At 42.4% G+C, this 21,225-nt stretch overlaps 1 protein-coding gene across 1 annotated transcript in view; it reads right to left on the reverse strand.

The window, feature by feature from the left end:
- NAALADL1 (N-acetylated alpha-linked acidic dipeptidase like 1) overlaps nucleotides 1-21,225 on the reverse strand; it is an 88,524-nt gene that overhangs the window by 13,545 nt on the left and 53,754 nt on the right. The window contains exons 10-13 of the mRNA XM_029613250.1: nucleotides 20,378-20,463; nucleotides 19,673-19,736; nucleotides 19,239-19,306; nucleotides 13,625-13,716 (exon numbers count right to left, since the gene is read on the reverse strand). Of these exons, the coding sequence (XP_029469110.1) occupies nucleotides 13,625-13,716; nucleotides 19,239-19,306; nucleotides 19,673-19,736; nucleotides 20,378-20,463 (310 nt within the window). The remainder of the gene's footprint in view (nucleotides 1-13,624; nucleotides 13,717-19,238; nucleotides 19,307-19,672; nucleotides 19,737-20,377; nucleotides 20,464-21,225) is intronic.

Raw genomic sequence — 21,225 nt, forward strand, 5'->3', positions numbered from 1 at the left:
TCACATCAGAGGATGCCACGGGGCTATTCCCACAATGGGCCCTTTAACTGTAGCCACTTGCTCCTAGAGGGAGCCCTTGAAGGAGCAGGAACATGGTGGCTTTCAGGCACAGTGCCAGCATTTAAGCTGCACAGAGCAGCTTTAGTAGTTGAAAGTAGCGCCTCAGCCATGGGAGGCCTCATGCAGCATTGGGAGTGAGTGAGGCGGCTCGCGGGGCTGTTCAGTGAGCCACCTATTGTAACAGTATCCCTCTCAAAAGCCCCTTCCCCAATCTTCTGGGCTTGGGTTTCCTGAGAATCTTCTGTGGAATTATTGCAGTAGGTGTGGAGCCTAGAGGCTCAAGGCTGGCTCCCAGGAGTTCTCTTCAGGTCCAAAGTTCTTCCATGAAATTAAGTACTGGATTTGGTTCCTGACCTTCCTGGAATCCAAGATCTCCTCGACTTTATTTTGGCTATCTTCTTTGGCTGCTATTTCTGTGAGTCTGAAAGGCGGTCTGGCTGGCCAAGATAAGATTGCTGGTTTTTACATGGAATCCGGAGAGTTGGAGGTAATTATACTTTATAGGCTACTGACCCCACCTGTCACACAATAGGAAATGGGACCACAAATCTTGGGGAAACCTTCAACGAGGGCATCTTAAGGCATACGTTTTTTGAACTGAGCTAAACTAGTTTCCAGGCTGGAGTTGAGGTGCTGGGTGACGTTTCTTGTCTTCCTGCCTCTTGAAACCCTCTGCTGCTTGCTCCAGGAGGTGGTGTGTTTTTTGCCAAAGATCTTGGAGATCATGTCCCATTAGGTTGGCTGCAGGGCAGGTGACAGAGGCTGAAACAGGCTTTGGCATGCGAAGATGATAGCCAAAGACCACATAGAAAGGTGATGACCCGGTCAAGCTACTTATGTGATGATTGTGGCAGAACTACGCAAACAGGAGTAAAGGTGCCCAGTTGTCCTGCTGTTGGTTTACAAAGGCCCTTAGGAATGCCTTTAAAGATTGGTTTGCCCATTACTCTGGGGGTTGTAGGCCGAACTGAAATCCAAGGTAATTCCGAATCTCTTGCACAAGCTTTTCCAGAAGCGAGCCGTAAACTGTACTCCCCAGTCCGAAAGGATGTGGAGAGGAAGATATGTTGGACGAAGAGATTGGCCAATTTAGGTGCTGAAGGAAGGCCAGGGAGAGGTGTGAAATAGGCCATCTTTGAAAAACAATCCACCACTATCCATATAGTGGTGTTGCCACTAAAGAGGGGAAAGTAGTGAGAAATGTTGCGTCTGTGGACCCTTGGGCAGAGGGGGCAGAGGCAGGATTGACTCTACCTGCAGGGAGGAACCCTGCAGGATCCCATCATTGGCAGGTGGACAAGGCAAAGCAGAGACCAATCAGGGCCTTCACCTATACCAGCCCACATTCCCCTCAGATTGAGTCTTTGGGTGCTGGGGCCAGCAGGACTTAGGTGGAGTCTCTGCTAATGGCAGCTTTTCCCTCCACGAGCCATTTAAACGGGGGGAGGTTGGGCGCATGCGTATCTAAGGAGGAGCATGGCAGAATAGGTTTGACAGCATCCTGGCGCATGAGGAGCTGACTGTTCTGCTGAGTCAGAGCACGGAGTCCTAGCAACGCTAAGCTATGTTGGAAGTTGGCAGTGATGGCCTGGCCAGGGCGATGAGTGTGGCAGCTTGCAGGGGCAGCCCGCGGACCGCCAAACGTAACAACAAAGTCAGTGGCTAAGTGGATCCTGGGTTCCTTGGGGGCTGGCAGCAGCTGTAACTTCTCCCAAGGTTGAACACGAGAGCTCTTGTTTATGGCACATGTGGGACAGGACTCTACCTTTTGCTTCACATCAGTCTCTATCTGAGGCCACCAGTAGTGCCAAAAAATTAACTCCATGGTTCTAGTGATGCATGGATGGCCTGCCAAATGGACCCATTGAAGAACTTTCTTTCATAGACGTTGGGGAATTACTGTCTTGCAGGGCAGAGGATGAGTTGCATGGGTTCTAGAGAGACTTCAGTATCAAAGGAACTTGAAAGGGCATCAGCCTGTTGGGTTTTCTCTGTAGGGCGATATCGTAGTTTGAAGTTAAACTGATTGAAAAATAGCATCCAGTGGGCTTGCCATGGATTCAATTACTGAGTTTGTGCCAAGTGTTCCAGAATTTTCTGTCCATGTAGATAGTCACAGGGTGTCTGGCCTCTTCCAACAGATGTCGCCATTCTTCCAAGGCTAGCTTTACTCACAGTCTCCGATGGTGTCAATTCTCTCTGCAGAAGTAAACTTCTTAGAGAAATAGGAGCAGGTCACAAGAGTTCCATGGTTGTTATGCTGTAAGAGGACAGCCTCTACCCCAAGAGTAGAAGCATCTGCCTCCGATATGATTAGCTTGGAAGGGTCTGGATGAAGCAGACATGAGTCATGGGTGAATTCCTCCTTGAGATGCTGAAATGCCTGAATGATACTATCTGAACCCTTTTTTCGTAAGCACGGTGAGAACAGCAGCCAAAGTAGCCATGAATGGATTGCCTATAACAGTTCACAAATCTGAGGAAGTGCTGCAGGGCTTTGAGGCCCATGGATTGTAGCCATTCCAGAATTGCTTTCAGTTTCTCCAGGTCCATGCGTAGGCCTTGCCGAGAAATGATGTAGCCATGGAATGGGAGTTCCTCCTGTTCAAAAGTACATTTTTGTTTGTTTTTTTTAACCTTTTATTTACGCACTTAGGATACATTAAATATCAGTATTCAACATGAGAATAGTGATGTCTTCAGGTTATAAAAACATTTAGCCCTCAACAAAGGGTTATATAGTAGAGATGTGAATCGGAACCGAAATCCGAACCGATTCTGGTTCCGATTCACATCTCTATTATATATCTCAAACACCAAAATGCAGTGAACATATAAATAATAAGATCTTCCATGTAGGTTAAATTGGACCACATCTCCGCTGCCCAAAAGGAAACCCAAATGAAATCCTAAGTGCATTACACGATTTTGTAATTTATACACACTCACACAAAAACCTGCATTCACACCATACTACCGTACCAAATAACCACATCCCACTCTTGCAATCACCTCTGTCTCTTCCCAACATTCAGGCCGAGCTCCCACTCTCCCGGCGCGCGCACAGGCCAGTGTCCTGTGCGAGCGATTCAGTAAACTAAAATATTTAAATTAGGGCCGGCGGTAAAAAGAGGCGCTAGGGACACTAGCGCATCCCTAGCGCCTCTTTTTGGACAGGAGCGGTGACTCTCAGCGGGTTTGACAGCCGACGCTCAATTTTGCTGGCGTCGGTTCTCGAGCCCGCTGACAGCCACGGGTTCGGAAACCGGACGCCGGCAAAATTAGGGTCCGGTTTTCAAGCCACGGGCCGATTTTCAAAAAAATTTTTTTTTAACTTTTTTTAACTTTTGGGACCTCCGACTTAATAAGTCGGAGGGTGCACAGAAAAGCAGTTTCTACTGCTTTTCTGTGCACTTTCCCGGTGCCAGCAGAAATTAGCGCCTACCTTTGGGTAGGCGCTAATTTCTGAAAGTAAAATGTGCGGCTGCACATTTTACTTTCTGTATTGTGCAGGAATGACTAATAGGGCCATCAACATGCATTTGCATGTTGTGGGCGCTATTAGTCTCGGGGGCGTTGGATGCGCGTTTTCGACGCGCTATTACCCCTTACTAAATAAGGGGTAAAGGTAGCGCGTCCAAAACGCGCATCCAAATGCAGGTTAAAAGTGCGCTGTACTGTATCGGCCTGATTGTCTCTATAGATCAGTAAATATGGGCGGGGAGGGGGTGGGGCAGGGGTCTCTTTCCCAAACAGCTTGGCTGCACATTTTACTTTCTGTATTGCGCGGGAATGTCTAATAGGGCCATCAACATGCATTTTTGGTACCACATCTGAGCACTAGGACATTCTGTTTTAATCCAATAAAATAAAATACATGATCTAGCTAGTAAGATCACGATGCGTGTAAATTTGGCTAAACTCTTGGATGCAGATGGAATCCAATATAAAGATCACAGTAATAAGAATTTTCCACAGAAAGGGGTTTGTAATGTACCTACCGCTTCAACAAAATCTAGCACCAGTGACCAGAATAGAAATAGTTTTGTACATAATACCCTTTATGTACGTAACATTTAATACAATCATCTGTACCACTCATTTCCATTTTGTATGCCTTCACCCCATCTATATACATTTTCTATATTACTTAAATTGGATTTCTTGAAGTTTGGCATCAGTTGTGGTAGAGAATGCAGCATCTAAAGAAGCCAATATGATTTGTTCTGTTATCTGTATTCCTAAAAGTGTTGTCCAGAATTGCACCAAAAGCTCTACTATCCTCACTTTTTCTTTATTAAACCTTAGTTTCTACCAGAAGGAACATGTGTTATTGCTGTGTGTTAGTTTCTTAAACACTGTTTACAGTACACTTTGTGATTATATATATATATATATAGTGTATATATAGTGTCTGTTCTGCAAGGGCATGTAAAAATGTTTCTTATTCAATTCGTATGTCCTTTTCAAATGTTCAAAAGACAGAATAGATCTATTTTCCTTGCAATAAAAATGTTCTCTTGTGACCAGACCTTGCCTTTTCCATTGATCATATATTGGGTTTTCTAGGCCAGGTAGAAATGCAGGATTACCAACCAATTCCAACAGTTCTGTGGCACACGGACTAATATTCCACTCCTTACAAACAAAACGCCATGCCAGTAAAACCGGTCTGATTAAAATACAGGAGCGCAAATTATTTGGAAGAGCTAAGTCTTGCATATGAAGTACATTAATTGCTGAGTACGGGCTGGTAATCTCTGAAATAAGGTGGGGAACTTCAAATTTGTAATGGTGGGAGTATCATTCCCAACAGAAATGTAATTGACAAGCCATGTTATAAAGCTGAAAATGAGGAAGCTGTAAACCTCCATATTTTTTGGATCTCATGAGAGTGTCATAACTTAATCCACATAAAATGTGTAACCATCTTTCGTAGCTGCTTCACATTTGCTTGCTTCATCCAAATGGAAAGCATCTGTAATTTATAAAGCAATTTTGGTAGAAGGGCCATTCTAAATAATGCGCAACTTCCCATTAATGATAATGGCAATTCCTTCCATGCTAACAATTGGTCTTTTATACTTTCTATGGTTTTAGTTATATTCATTTACAAGTACATTTTCAAAGGGCTACACACGTAAAAACTGGGGTTTACGTGCGTGGCCAGGCCTTGCATGTGCCGCTTGCATTTTATAACAGCCCGGACACGCGTGTAACCCTGGTACGTGCAGAAGTGCCGGCTGAGGGAAAAGGGATGGCTCGGGGGGGGGGGGGGGGTAGTATGGGCAGGGGGGGGCGGGGGGGGGGGCCAGGACAGCGCCATTAGCTGCTGTCCCGGAGAAGGGCGCGCCAGCAGCCGGCCAGCACGCAGATTACTTCTGCTCCGGAGGAGCAGTAAGTAACAAAATAAAAAAATTAGGAATAGGTAGGGTTAGGTTAGGTTAGGGGTCAGGGAGGAGAGGGGAAGAGATAGGAAGGGTTAGGGATAGGAAAGATCCCTCCCAGTCCGTTCCTTAATTGGCAAGGACTGGGAGAGAACTGGAAGAGGCCCGATTGCGTTGTCACTCATAGGGTTTTAAAATCCCCCCTTGCGTGCACGAGTCATGGACTGCCTGCACATGCAGCCATTGGAGTTTATAACATATGCGTGCCAGCACATGTATGTTATAAAATCAGCGCATCCATGTGCGCACACTGGGAACTGCATGCACATGGATGCATGCGCGCACTTTTTAAAATCAATCAACCCCTATGTATAACTGGGACAAATCATGAGGTATTCATACCCCCAGATACTTAAAAGCTCCCAACGACCATGAGAGGGGAAAGGCACTATGCCAATGTAATTTCAGTTCATCTTTTATTTATTTATTTATTTATTTAATGTCTCTTATATACCGATGTCCGTTTGCACATCGCATCGGTTCACAGTAAAACATGAACTTTATGGGCGAAGCCCTTACAAGGAACAGATAAATACAGTTAACTTTAGGGCATAGCCCTTAACAAAAACCAAGGAAGAAATACATTGGAGGGGGGTATTGATTTACATACTATAACCTATATATATGTATATATATATATATATATATACATATATATATATATGTATATATATATATATATGTATATATAAAGTTTATATATATATATATGTATATATATATATAAATATATAAATATATAAATAAATATATATTTATATATAAATATATAAATAAAGTATATATATATATATATGTATATATAAAGTTTTATAGGCTTAGCTTCAGATTTTTTAGGTTAATTTTCAAACCTGCAAAAAGACCAAACTGCTTTATCAAATGTAATGTCTTTGCAAGTGAACAGGAGGGATTTGTGAGAAACAGAATCATGTCATCTGCAAACAATCATACCTTATATTCTCTAGATCCCAAGCAAAAACCTTTAATATCCACAGACTGCCTTGTTTTAATAACTAAGGGTTCTGAACTAAGGTCATATAAAAGTGGAGAAAGGGGACAACCCTGACATGTGCCACCTCCTCCTAATCTGAATGGACTGGAAATTTCACCATTAATTGTCATACTAGCTTCAGGGTCAGAGTACAAAACATGTATCCAATTTACAAAGGAGTCTGGAAGACCATGTTGTTGTTGAAGCGTGACGGATTTAGAGTGGGTCCAGACCAAATCAACTTGCATATACTGTTTACACCATGCCTAAACATATTGTTTCTGACAGAGGAGCTCAATTTACAGCCAAGTTCTGGAAAGCCTTGTGTAAGAAATTCAACATCACACTTGACTTCACCTCTGTGTATCATCCTCAGTCGAATGGCCAAACTGAGAGAATGAATAGAACTCTCAAACAGTTCCTCCGCGCCTATGTCGGTTCACGACAGAATGACTGGGCTGAACTGTTGCCCTGGGCTGAATTTGTCATCAATTCCCATCCAGCATCATCTACTGGATCTACACCTTTTGACGTGGTCTACGGACGACAACCTTTACCACCTTTACCACTTCCACTTTCTGTGTCGTCCCTGGTAGCTCAATCTACTGCCAAAGATATACAACAGCTCTGGAGAAAGACTAAAGAGATGCTCCAAAAAGCAGGACAAAGAGCAAAGAAAGGCTATAACGCTCACCAAAGTAAGGCTCCTGATTTCCAGCCTGGTGATAAAGTTTGGCTTTCTACCAAACATCTGAGACTTAAGCTTCCATCTGCTTGATTTGCTCCATGCTTTGTCAGACCCTTCCCCATTCTCCAATGGTTGGGCTCACTCACCTATAGTCTGAAACTTCCTCCAGCTAGAAAGATCCATAATGCGTTCCATGTTTCGCTGCTGAAACTGCTTGTTCTGAGCGACTTCTCCACCAAGACACCTGAACCTACTCCTGTTGATGCAGAAGAAGACATCGAGTATAAGGTTGATGCCATCCTTGATGTAAGAAAGAGAGGCAGAGTTTGGGAATACCTCCTGTCATGGGAGGGATAAGGACCAGAAGAAAACTCTTGGGAACCATTGGCTAATATCATGGACAAAGAGATGCTTCATCAATTTCATCGATCGCATCTTCAAAAACCTAGACCAGGTAGGGAGTCTGGAGGGGTCCCTTTGAAGAGGGGTACTGTTGTGACCGTCAGTCTCAGACGGCTTCGACCTCTGTATCTCACCTTTCTTCCTTCTCTCTCTTCAAGCCTTGGGAAGATGGTTGCTGCTGCGGCTTCATGCCGCTCTCTCCGGCGTCCCCAGATCGGCAATGGCGATTGTGTTTGCCATGATTTCCTGAGGGCCTCCTAGGGTGCACACGCACACGCCACCCATGTCTATATCCACGTCATGGCGGGAACCTCGGGGGCGTCTCCTCCAAATGACGTAATCACATCCTGGTATTTAGCCTGTACTTCGTTTGCTAACAAGCTGAGTTAGCAAGGATTGGATTGGACTGCCTCCGGTCTAAGCTGCTCTGCCACTTCCCAGCTGCTGCTGGAAGCTCTCTCTCTGCCCTTCGGGGTAATTCATCGCTAACCTGGGTACCCGCTCCTCGGGGGCCCTTCTGCTCTCTTTCAGGTACCTATCTGGGAAACCGGGTACTTGCTCCTTGAGGGCCTGCTCTACCTACTCTGGTGCCTGCATCTGATCTGCTTCTGCCTGCCAGGATCTTCATCAATACAGATTCCTACTCAGTGAGTACTAACTCTCTCAGTCTGTCTCACCTTCAGCTTCAGTGCTCGGAGTCTACATCTGGGACCTGCCTCTGCTACCCTGCGCTACCTTTCATTTACTCAAGTGTGAGACTGGTCTCCTCTGCTGAGGACCCCTGGGACTTCTACTGGGTTACCTTCACTGCTGTCCACCCCAGGAAGTACCATCAAGCTGTATAATAAATACAAATTCTCTGTGTCTGCGTATATAGAGTCTAGCCTAGTACTGCGGTTCCTCATGGGGCTCCTCCCCGTGGGAATGGCCATCACCGCAGTTCCCAAGAATCCACTTCAACACCTCAAAACAATAACAGTGGGTGGCCAAGATGGAGGACAAAATCTTTAAATCCACATTTATTAAAGACATAGGATGGTAGGATCCTGAGTTAAATCTTTACCTGGTTTAGGAAATACTGTTATAAGGGCCTGATTCATATCAGATTTGAAACCACCTCTTTGCAAACCACAATCATACATGTTTTGTAATGGGATCACAACATCATCTTTGAGAATCTTATAAAATTTTGCCTCAAATTCATCTAGTCCTGGTGCCTTAGTAAGGGATAACTCATTAATTACCATCGTAATTTCTGACTGAGTTATAGGTTTCTCCAGCATTTGTACCTGTGTATCAGAGATTTGAGGTAAACTCAAATTCTCAAAAAAGCTTGCACAGATGTCTTCATTAGGTGGTTTACTAGAGTACAAATCATGACAATAATCAAGTATTATTTTGCTAATGGATCCAGCAGATACCTGTAAATCATCTTTCTTGTCCCTTAGGGCAGTGATAAAATTCTTGGGCTTGATATTTTTTACCATATGTGCCTTCAATCTTCCCACTTTATTTGCTTGTCAGAATAGTTGACTCTTAAGCTATAAAATATGGTGGACTTCTATCTGATATAATAGATGATTTAGATTTTTTAATACCAAGTTAATAGCACTCAATTCAGATTCCAGCCGATCAGTTACCATTTCTTGTGAGACCACCTGATTTTTACAGGCCATCCACCCTGTTTCTCTGCGTCTCCATGTCCTCCTTAAGTTCATTGTTTGAGGATTGCAATTTATTCAATTTGACCTCGAATCAGGCTGAACCATTCCTCCATATCTCCTGAATCAGTTCTGCTTTCATTTCCTGCATAGCCTTCTCAATCTCTGATGCCATTTGTGATTCAGACAGTTTGATTTTCTCTCTACTCATTCTCTGTGTCTTTGTGGTCATGCCGCCCTAAAAAAAAACAGGTTTCCACTGAAAAAGATAGGATTCCTCTTTTAATAATGATTGTGCATGGAACTGGATGCCAACGCTACTTTCCAGAGAGCAGAAACATAGGCCCGTATGGAGCTCCTCTCACATGCAACTTCTTAGCCAGGTTACATCACCAGAAGTTGAAAGTACATTTTTCTAATTTTGCATAAAGGTGATGCTTCCGGAGACTCTGGAAGATTTACTTCACATGTTCTTGCAATGATTTTGAAAAGACTAAGGTATTGTCCAGATATATCACCACATGGCAGTAGAGAAGAACCTGGAAAATTTCATTGATCATAAACTGAAAGACCATGGGGTAGCTGCATAACCTGAAGGTCATCACCATAGTGTCCACCTCTGGTATTAAAAGCATTCTTCCATTCATCTCCCTCACAGATCCTAATCAGGTTGTATGCTCCCTACAGGTCAAGCTTGGTAAACATCTGCGCCTCTCTGAGGTGTTCAAAGAGCTCTGTGATCAGTGGAAGGGGATATTGGTTCTTTTTGGTAATTGCATTGGGTCCCCAGTAGTCAATGCAAGGATGTAGCGAACCACCTTTTTACCTACGAAAAAGATACCAGCCCCATCAGGTGATGAGGAAGGATAAATGAATCCTTGGTCCAGATTTTCTTTGATATATTTGTACATGGCTTCTGTTTCATGAGCAGAGAGCGGTGAGGCTCTACCTTTGGCTGGTACCTTCCCTGGAATCAAGTCAATAGGACAGTCGTAGGAGCGATGTGGTAGCAGGACCTCCGCCGACTGTTTGCTAAACATATCCGTAAATTCTGCATACTGTGGTAACAGACCTGGTAGCTCCGGGGTGACTGTTCAGGCGAGCTGCACAACAGGTGGGATCTTGGTAAGACTTTGCTCATGGCAGCAAGAGCTCCATCTGGTGATCTCTGGAGCATGGTGCAGCATGAACCAAGGTAGGCCTAAGATCACTGCATTGTCCACGTTGCGTAACACATAGGAACATAAGAAATTGCCATACTGGGTCAGACTAAGGGTTCATCAAGCCCATCAGCCTGTCTCCAACAGTGGCCAATCCAGGCCATAAGAACCTGGCAAGTACCCAAAAACTAAGTCTATCATGCAGAAGGCATGTCCACATGGTGAGCAAAACATTGGTCCTAGTGACACATCCAGGTAAAGGTTCTCCATGAACCGACAAGACTGTGAGCACAGTGTTCAAGGGAACAGTCGGGATCCCATAGTGATGTACCAAGGACTTGTGAATGAAGCTTCCAGCGCTGGTATCAAGGAAGGCTTGTACATCACACAGATGTCCCCGAATGAGAGATGTACTGGTACTAGAATTTGTGGAGAGATGGATGGTTGACCTAGGATGGCCTCTCCTACCAGAACCAGGTTGTGGAGTTTCCCAGTTTGGCCAGGCAGTGATTTGCAAAGTGCCCAAGTATGGCACAATATAGGCGTTGATGCCTCTGCTTTTTTTTAATGGACAACTTGAGGCGATCTATTTGCAGAGATTCCTCTTGCACTGGTCCTAACTCAGGAGGTGACCTGGAGACCTCAAGGTGCTGGAAACTAGGGGCAAGGTGAATGGGATGCCGAGCTAGGCTCCTCTCTCAAGCCCGTTCTTGAAATCTGAGGTCCAGGCATATGGGCAAATCCCAGCCAGCCAGCTCATCTTTGATATGCTCCAACAGCCCTTGCCTGAAGATGGCTGTTAAGATATCATTGCCCCATTGCAGTTCAGATGTCAACATATGAAAATGAACACACATTCTCCGACAGAGCCGGGACCCTTATCTGATGTGAAGAAGTTCTGTGGCCATGGACAATGTGTGACCAGGCTTATCAAAAATCATGTGAAATTCTCACAGAAAGTTGCTCAGATCCCCTGGGAGTGGGTCATCTTTCTCCCAGACGGGCGAGGCCCAGGTTAGAGCAGAACTGCCTAACAAGGACAAGATATAGATAATTTTGACACGATTAAATGGAAAGAGAGATGCTTGCAATTCAAATTGCATCCAACAGTGATTCAGGAAGCCTCTACATTTGGTGCAATCCCCATCGTACCTCATAAGAACATAAGAAATTGCCATGCTGGGTCAGACCAAGGGTCCATCAAGCCCAGCATCCTGTTTCCAACAGAGGACAAAACCAGGCCACAAGAACCTGGCAATTACCCAAACACCAAGAAGATCCCATGCCACTGATGCAATTAATAGCAGTGGCTATTCCCTAAGTATAATTGATTAATAGCCATTAATGGACTTCTCCTCCAAGAACTTATCCAAACCTTTTTTGAACCCAGCTACACTAACCGCACTAACCACCTCCTCTGGCAACAAATTCCAGAACTTTATTGTGCATTGAGTGAAAAAGAATTTTCTCCGATTAGTCTTAAATGTGTTGCTTGCTAACTTCATGGAATGCCCCCTAGTCCTTGTATTATTCAAAAGTATACATAACCGAGTCACATCTACTCGTTCAAGACCTCTCATGATCTTAAAGACCTCTATCATATCCCCCGTCAGCCGTCTCTTCTCCAAGCTGAACAGCCCTAACCTCTTCAGCCTTTCCTCATAGGGGAGCTATTCCATCCCCTTTATCATTTTGGTTGCCCTTCTCTGTACCTTCTTCATCGCAACTATATCAGAGGTGGAGTCAACTGAAGCATGGAAATAGTAGGCCTTACTAGAGGTGCCAGAGCAGGTGCCATAGGAACTGTACTTGAAAAAGGTTTTATTATTAGTTTTTTTGCCTCTGTAGCAAGATTCTTTTCAAATTCTTTTTTGGCTTGCCTTATTAATATTTTATTTTTACCTTGCCAGTGCCAGTGCTCTTTCCTATTCTCTTCATTTGGACTTGCTTTCCATTTTTTAAAAGATGCCTTTTTGGTTTTAATAGCTTCTTTTGCAACACCATTTAACCATGCTGGCAGTTGTTTGGTCTTTCTTTGACCTTTTTTAATGCGTGAAATATACAGGGTGTTTCAAAATGATGGACCCAATTTCAATGCAATATATTTCATGATGGGTTCATCTTTTTGAAACACCCTGTATTTTATCTGGGCTTCCAAGATGATATTTTTAAGCAATCCTAGGTCCGAGGGTAAAACGTTCTAAATTATAGCAATTAAAATAATTCCACCACTTTAAATAAATCAAGAGAAACACTCTATTGAGAATTACAATAGTGAGGTAATAGAAAAATTACGACCTTCATATTTAAGGCTCACGCCATTTGCTGATAGCTTCAACAGTAACTCTTTCATCGCCAATACCCAATATAATATTGGGTATGCTCCTGTGCCTACATTCAAGAAGGCATTTTTTCACTCATACTTTTATATTTGCAAAAAAAATCTGTACTTATCTCAACATAATTCTAGATTTGAGTCCAAAAAACAATGAAGAGGCTATGTAAATATGCTGTCTGTGGATTGGCCAAAGCTTTGTGTGCCGATATCTTCTACCATTACCCAACATGGTTCATGTTTTGAAAGACAGAGCTTTCTGTCTCAGAGGAATAATTCTGAGCTGAGTGTTTCTCTTGATATATTTAAAGTGGGGGAATTATTGTAATTGCCATTTTTAAACAATCTCCACACTTTGTGCAGATTTTTAATCCTTGCATCTACTCCTTTAAGTTTCTTCCTGACTCATTTTATCAGTTTCCCTTTTTGAAGTTGAATGCTACTGCAGTAGTTTTATTTAATATTTTCCCTTCAGTGATTATATCAGATTTGGTTGCATTATGATCACTGTTGCTGCTGACAGAGATGCGTACACACACACACACACACACACACACACACACATAACGCACCAATACAGACTATATTTAGATAGATACATATACACAAGTATACACGCCCACACTTAGACATAGATATGCAGACACACACACTCTCTCAGTTGTTTATGAGACGAGCTCATCTCAAGCCATTGCCTACTAGAAACGGGACTCTTAGAGGATAAATATAAGAAGACGGCACAATGCAGAAGTTTTCAAGATGTGAATTTGGGATAGAACTCAGATCTGACCAATCCTGTCATTATCTGCAGCTAGGGCTTGGCATCTGATACCATTATATGATAGCAGGATGTCTGGGGAGGGAGGGAGAAAGGACTGACCTTGGTACTAGTCCATGAAGTGAGCTAGTCCTGTTGAAGTGATTTTTCCAGTTTTCATAAACTGTAATGGATGCGTTTGTAGGGATTTTTACCTGAAACAGAAAAGAGAATTGGCTGTAACTACTACCTACCTGTTTTTCTGTTCAAGATGTGCATGTGTGTGAGATTAGATGCCCGTGCTGTTCAAAGAGTGTGTGTATTCATCAGCCTGTGTTGTACAAGGAGTGTGTGTATGTGTGTGTGTGTTTGTATTCATCAGCCTGTGTTGTACAAGGAGTGTGTGTGTGTGTGTGTATGTATTCATCAGCCTGTGTTGTACAAGGGATGTGTGCATTTGTTCATCTGTACGTGCTGTAAACTGAGTGTGGGAGTTTGTGTACACATGTTTATCTGCCGATGTTGTACAAGGAGTGTGTTTGTGTATATATTTACCTGCCTGTGCTATAAAAGGGGGTATGTGTTTGTTTATCTGCTCATGCTGTACAAAGAGGTGTGCATGTGTGTATACGATTGTGTTTGTCTGCCCATGCTAAACATGGTGCATATTTACTGGTGCATGTTGTCTCTGTTGAATGAGGTACACATTGACCTGCCCATATTCTAGGAAACAGGTATTTATCTGTTTCTGTTGGGGCAGTTTCTCCAAATGGGTTTGTTTTCCTTCACAGGAATGAACCTGATTCATAAGCCAGGATAAAAACATAAGAAGTTGCCATACTGGGGCAGACCAAGGGTCCATCAAGCCCAGCATCCTGTTTTCAAAAGTGGCCAATCCAGGATACAAGTACCTGGCAAGTACCCAAACATTAAATAGATCCCATGCTACTAATGCCAGTAAAAGCAGTGGCTATTCTCTAAGTCAACTTGATTAATAGAAGTTTATGGACTTCTCCAGGAACTTGTCCAAACCTTTTTAAACCCAGATAAGCTAACTGCCTTAACTACACCCTCTGGCAGTGAATTCCAGAGCTTAATTGTGCATTGAGTGAAAAAGAATTTTCTTCAATTTGTTTTAAATGTGCTACTTGCTAACCTCATGGAGTGCCCCCTAGTCCTTCTATTATCCAAAAGTGTAAATAACTTCTACAGTTTTACCCATTCTAGCCCTCTCATGATTTTTTAGACCTTCATCATATCCCCTTTCAGCCATCTTTTCTCCCAGCTGAATAGCCCCAACCTCTTTAGCCTTTCCTCATAGAGGAGCTGTTCCATCCTGTTTATCATTTTGGTCACCCTTCTTTGTACTTTCTCCAGTGCAACAATATCATTTTTTAGATGCAGTGACCAGAAATGAACACAGTACTCAAGGTGCGGTCTCATCACGGAGCAATACAGAGGCATTATGACATTCTACATTTTATTCACCATTCCCTTCCTAATAATTCCTAACATTGGCCCGGATTTATCAAAATGCACTAAATATTACATGCGATAGGAAAAGGGGTGTGTTTTATGGTAATAGGCAGTTTATTGCAGAGACAGACAGACAGACTAGCCATAATACCCTCATCCTAGGTAGGTATTTATATCTCTATAGGAGGCCCCACCTAGTAACTCAAGGTGATATCTAGTAATATCAAGCTAGGCTGAGAAATTAGTGTAGGGGATAGGGGCCACTTTGACATTCAAAATTAGATGTACGAACAGAACAGTGCTCCCTTGTGAAGATTTGATGACCTTCGGAGTGAGGAAACTCACCCAAAGATGAGATTTGTGCAATGTTCTCTCAACCTAGTTTGATGGACTCTCTACCTGGGTAATATCAAGCTAGGCTGAGAGAGAGAGAGAGAGAGAGCTCCCTGGGACCATTAACAATGGTCCCCCAGTGGTTGAATGCAGGAAATACAACAGGTATGGCACTTATCGCAAAGTCTGAAAATCTTATTGCAATGTGCAATCCAGGCCGTGGTGCCGCTACCCAAATGTACATAATAAGGCAAGCTATCAACTCTTTAAAAATATGCTAAGATAACATTACAAAAGTTAAAAGGCCTAAATATATTCTCATCAAATCATTCAACAACTGTAGACTATATCATTACATTAATCAGATCATCAAACCGATTACAAGTTCCCTAATTATGCCACCCCCTGTCCGAGGTAAGAATATAGCTGAGACCTTTGCAACATATTTCATTGACAAAATAGACAATGTCAGAAATTCATTTCAAGCTCCAGCTAATCACATCAGTGATGAGTTCGCTCCAGATAACACTATCTGGGTTGAATTCATCGAGATAACTGAACCTGAGGTAATACGCATAATTAGTAATATGAACTCATCTCGCCCCTTGAACCCATGCTCAACGACTTTACTAAAGTCAATTAAAACAAAAACTCCAGGTTTCATCACTAAGTTTATCAATGCTTCCTTTGAACAAGGCTCAATTCCAGAACCATTAAAAAGAGCATTTGTTCGTCCTATATTGAAAAAAACCTCTTCTGATCCATCGCTATTAGCTATTGTCCAATCTCTTCACTGCCCTATCTTACCAAAATTCTTGAAGCTGCTATGTTATTACAACTCAATTCTTTTATTGAATCTAACAATGTTTTAGACCAGTATCAGTTAAGTTTCCGAAAATACCATAGCATTGAACCTCTTCTTTTATCTACCTTTGATATCATTAGAAGAGGCTTTGACTGCAGAATAAAATACATTCTTGTAATCCTTGATGTATCCTCAGCATGTGACACAATTGATCACAAAATATTTTTATCAAAACTGGAATCATTAGGCTGTCTGGTCATGTATTATCTTGGTTCACATCGTATCTTTCCCATAGATACCAACAAATCAAAGTTGGCAACTCTACAAATAGTTGGCAATTGATGAGTTCTGGTGTACTCCAGGATTCTGCATTATCTGCAGCATTATTTAACATCTATATGACTCCACTATGTCATATACTTGCTGACCTTGGAGTACACTACAAAATCTATGCTGATGATATTCAGTTTTTCTTTCCCATAAAAACTTGGAATCTAACTGAGGAATTTCTTATACAATGTCTCTCCACTATTCAAATTTGAATCAAAACAAGCTTGTACTGAAACTGAGTAAAACAGAAATCATGATATTGTCTATATTTTCAGATCTAAATATGCCAAAAATGTAATTTTCAGAAACCAATGTACTCCAATCTCAAATACTATCCGTAATCTCTAGGGATGTGCATTCGTCTTCAATGAAATAGACAATTTAGTTGCCATTGTCTATTTCATCTTGTTTCAGGAGCTCCACAAAATGAAAAAAATGATGACATTTCAGAAAAATTAGTTTTCATGTTAGTGTGCACTAACGGGACTTAGTGTGCACATGTAGTTTGTGCACACTAAGTCCCTGTTAGTGCACACTAAATATAGTTTTCATATATTAGGCACTTAGTGTGCTCTTACGGGACTTAGTGCACACAAACTGGATATTAGTGTACACTAAATAGATTTCTTAATTTCGGAGTTAGTGCGCACAAACAGGACTTAGTGCGCACTAACTGGATGTTACTGGTTTATGTTGCCAAGTTTGCAAGGTGGTGTTTGTGGGGGGATGGCCAGTGCCTGGTAACAAATGTAAACAACATCCAGTTAGCGTGCACTAACTCCGAAATTAGGGAAACCTGAAATAATCAACTCCTGAACCATTTTAAAAATGAAATCAAACAGATAACGACCCGAAACGAAAATGTCACAAAAATAAATCAGTGTGCATCCCTAGTAATCTCGGTATCTCTATCTACCCATCACTCGCAATGAATAATCATATCAAAGCCCTGATACAAACTTCATCTTTATTTATTTATTTAAAATCTTTTCTATACCGTCGCTTAGTCATATACCATCGCAACGGTTTACATGTAGGCACATAAATTAATGTAGGTGAGGGCGTGCAATAGTACATTCTAACAGGTGCCGCTAAAGGTTCGGTTACAATATATCATTAAAGACAATCAATTGTTAGTGGAGTAGGTCATGACCAATTGTACCAGTAAGGTACTGTTCACGGGTAAAATTCACTATTCATAGTGTTACAATTATGTTTATAGTGATGGACCACTCTACTGTACAATCCTAAGTACTGTGGACCACTCTACTGTACAATCCTAAGTACTGTGCGCCGGCGTTCTTCTGCCTGTTCCTAAATATTTTCTATTCTCCCGTCTCTTTATAAAATGCTTGTTTGAAAAGCCATGTTTTTAAACTTTTCTTAAATGTTTTGAGATCTCTTTGCAATCTGATCTTTAGAGGCACTGTGTTCCAAAGTATGGGGCCTGCTAGTGATAAGGCCCCATAAACTTAGATTGCTATGGCATCTCAAACCATTTCTTAACCTTAATGATTTCTGAATAGCTCTGCAAGCCCTGCTATTTTCCAATATCGAATACTGTAATTCTCTCTTCATAGGTCTTCCAATCTATGTTACCCGGCCACTTCAAATCATCCAAAATTCTGCAGCACGCCTTCTGACACTCCAATCCGTGACCACATTACCCACGTTTTACAATCCCTTCATTGGCTTCCAATATCCTACAGAGTCCAATATAAACTGATCACCATTATCCACTCACTCATCAATAATTTGCATTCCCTTGGGCTATTGCAATTATGAAAATTTACAATCCCGCCAAATCTGTACGGTCCTCCAATCAAAACTTGTTAGATATCCCCTCGCCAAAAACTGCAAACCTAGATGAAACAAGGGAAAGAGTACAAGTTCTTTAAAAAGGCTTTGAAGTCCCATCTATTCAAGAAAGCTTTTGAAGGATAACACAGCCATTACTGCCTCTATCTTTAAGACATCAGGTCACTCTGTTTTAGATTCATTCATGACCAATGTTGTTTTATTATTGTTTGTCTAATGTGAATTACTATGGATGTATTGTTGTATTCCGCCCTGAAAGTAGGAAGGGTGGGTAAGACATGTTTTTAAATAAATATATAAATAAGTATCTTCTTTTGAAGAATAGCCGATTGCAGTCTATGCGATCACAAGCTTTTTCTGTTATTGGCCCACAAAAGTAGAGTGAGTTGCCTGAAGAGGTATGTGTCCGTACAGACTATGTCCATTTTAGGAAGATATTGAAACTTTTTTTATTTTCACAGGCTTTTAATTGTTAATCTAGAAGTTTTGTATGTCTTGTGGTTTGTCAGTTTAATTTTAGTTTTACTGATGATTTATGTACCTATTGGTATCTGCTTAGCATATTATGTCGTTATTTGCAGAATATAAGAATTGTGAAATAAGTAAATGTACTCTATCAGTACAAGGTTCATTTTGTATATTTCAAGGCAATTTATTATCCAAGAGTGTGAGATACTATCAAAGGCTCTCCACACTGCTCTGAGGTTTTGGCTATTTATACAGCTGGTCATAATGTTTTTGTCCAGCATCAGCTGGTCTTTGCTTCTGTAGGCTCCTCTTGTATTACCCTTCTGTTCTGTTGCCAAGATTTTATTAGAATCGATGTGAACATATATATTCTATCTGCTCTATGATGTATGCATTGAACTGTTGGTGCTGTAGGATGCATGCATTTAAGAACAGGCATCTTCTGTACAAGGTGGGCATTAACCTGCACATATTTACTGGTCTCTGCTGAATCAGGTAGGTATTTACCTGCTTGGCTGCAGTAAAAACGATGTTCTGTGTTGATGGTGTCCCCTGGGCTCTCAGAGTAGCATTGGCTGAAAGCAGACAGAGAATGTGTCTGTTAGAGCTGGCAGCTGGTACAGAGAAAGCTCTTAGTGAAAGCACAGAGGAATGTGGCTCGATGTTTTTGGACTCCAGCAAAGGGAAGACTGTAGTCACCCTCTGTCTCTCCAGCCTTCTCCCACACATTCATTCACTTACTTTCTACTTCCTTTTTACTCTCTCTTTCTCATTGTCTCGATGCTTTTCCTCCATCCTTCCCTTCCTGACTTTCCCCCTCTTTTCTTCTGTACTTATGTCTTCTTAAACAGCATAGGAGAGAGACAGACCGGGGGAAAAGGAGGCCAGAGAAAGAGAGAATGGAAAGAAGAGAGAGAAGGGAACAAACCCCCACTACTCACCAAAGACGGCAATGTCCACATTGATATAGGCAACCGCTCTGTCTCGTAGTTTACTGTAGTATTCCTGCAGGGGAGAAACAGGCTTCTTCAGCAGGCTGTCTCTGCATGGCTTTGTGATGAAGGTGTTACTGCTGGGGGGCATTCTGAGCTTTGCCATCCAGTGCCGGTGAGTTGCGTAGGTTGGCATTAGCTAGGGCCTGAACCTGCAGCGGCTGGGGGCACTTCATGTGCTGCAGTAACTCCCTGCTTGCATGTGCTGTATGCCCTCTGATCTGAGTGTACTGCTCGGTGATGGGGATCCTCTGCAGGATGCAACTAACCTGGGAACCTGCAGTGCAGACCCACTAAAACGAAAACCCAGAAGTCAAGAAGGGACCTTATTTGCTGGGCTTGCATCAACCAGATGTTTTCTTTGAAGGCAGTGGACGGGATCAGAGTAACGTCAAAGTGTTTGGCAGAAAGAAAAAAAAAAAGGAGGTGAATGGAGCCTGAAGTCATTATCTGCTTTCAGGTTCTGTGTTTCTATGTACAAATCCAGTTGGAGCTAGGCAAAAGCAGAGACCAACTGTAATAACCCTTCTTGACCTCAACCCACATTTGTCTCATTCAGCGTGGTGTATACTGTTGGGTAAAAGCAGAACAGCAGCAGGAGCAGCATCTGCCTCCGTCTTGCATGTACAGATATGTCAGACCTCCAGAACTCACCTCGGTGAACTCCGTGGAACCAATCAGTCCGAACTCCTCTGCCCCCCAGCTGCCGAATATGATTGATCGCCGAGGTCTCCAGCTCCCTGGGGGGAGAATCAGCAGCCCATGGATTAGGGTTATCAGCAATAGTAGGGGTGCTATTTCTTTTATAATTTCTCAGTTTGTATTTCTTTCTTTCAGATTTAGCTCATGCCTTTCCACTAGTAGCTCAAAGCAAGTTACATTCAGATGGCAGTACGAACTTCCTTGTCCCCAGAGGGCTTATAATCTAAGGGCCTGATTTACTAAGGATTTTCTCACATTCTGTGTCTATGGGAAAAAGTAAATGACCTCCCCCCCCATGAATGGCATTATCATTGCACATGGTGTTGCATGAAAGAAATCACATTGGGGGGTGAGGAGTTTCATAGCAAGACCCATTAAGACATCAGTCTTGATCCCTCTACTTATTGGCTGACTCTGGAATAGCAACAGGGAGATTTCTCCCTGAGCAGGATCCTGGTTTTTTTACAGGTGAATATTGCAGGAACATGTGCACAGCCGTCTCTGGGTGCATGGCATGGTAGCATATCCCTGGACACCTGGACGGAGTAGGAATTTCCAGACATGGACAGGGAGAAGGAACGTTGTTATAATTATTACACAATTACAGTTGCGTAAACTGAGGCATAAGGAGGTAAAGTGGCTCACCCAACAGTTACCCACAGTCAATGATAGAGCTGGGGATTAGAAGTGAGACATGAAGAGGTAAAGAGAATAATTTTTACTTCCCCAGATAGGTACAAGACCCGCAGGGAGCCTAACTTCCTCTTTGGAGTCTCGTATTCATCTGTCCTAAACTTTTA

Source organism: Rhinatrema bivittatum, chromosome 8 (assembly GCF_901001135.1).
Source record: "Rhinatrema bivittatum chromosome 8, aRhiBiv1.1, whole genome shotgun sequence".
Classification (NCBI taxonomy): Eukaryota; Metazoa; Chordata; class Amphibia; order Gymnophiona; family Rhinatrematidae; genus Rhinatrema; species Rhinatrema bivittatum.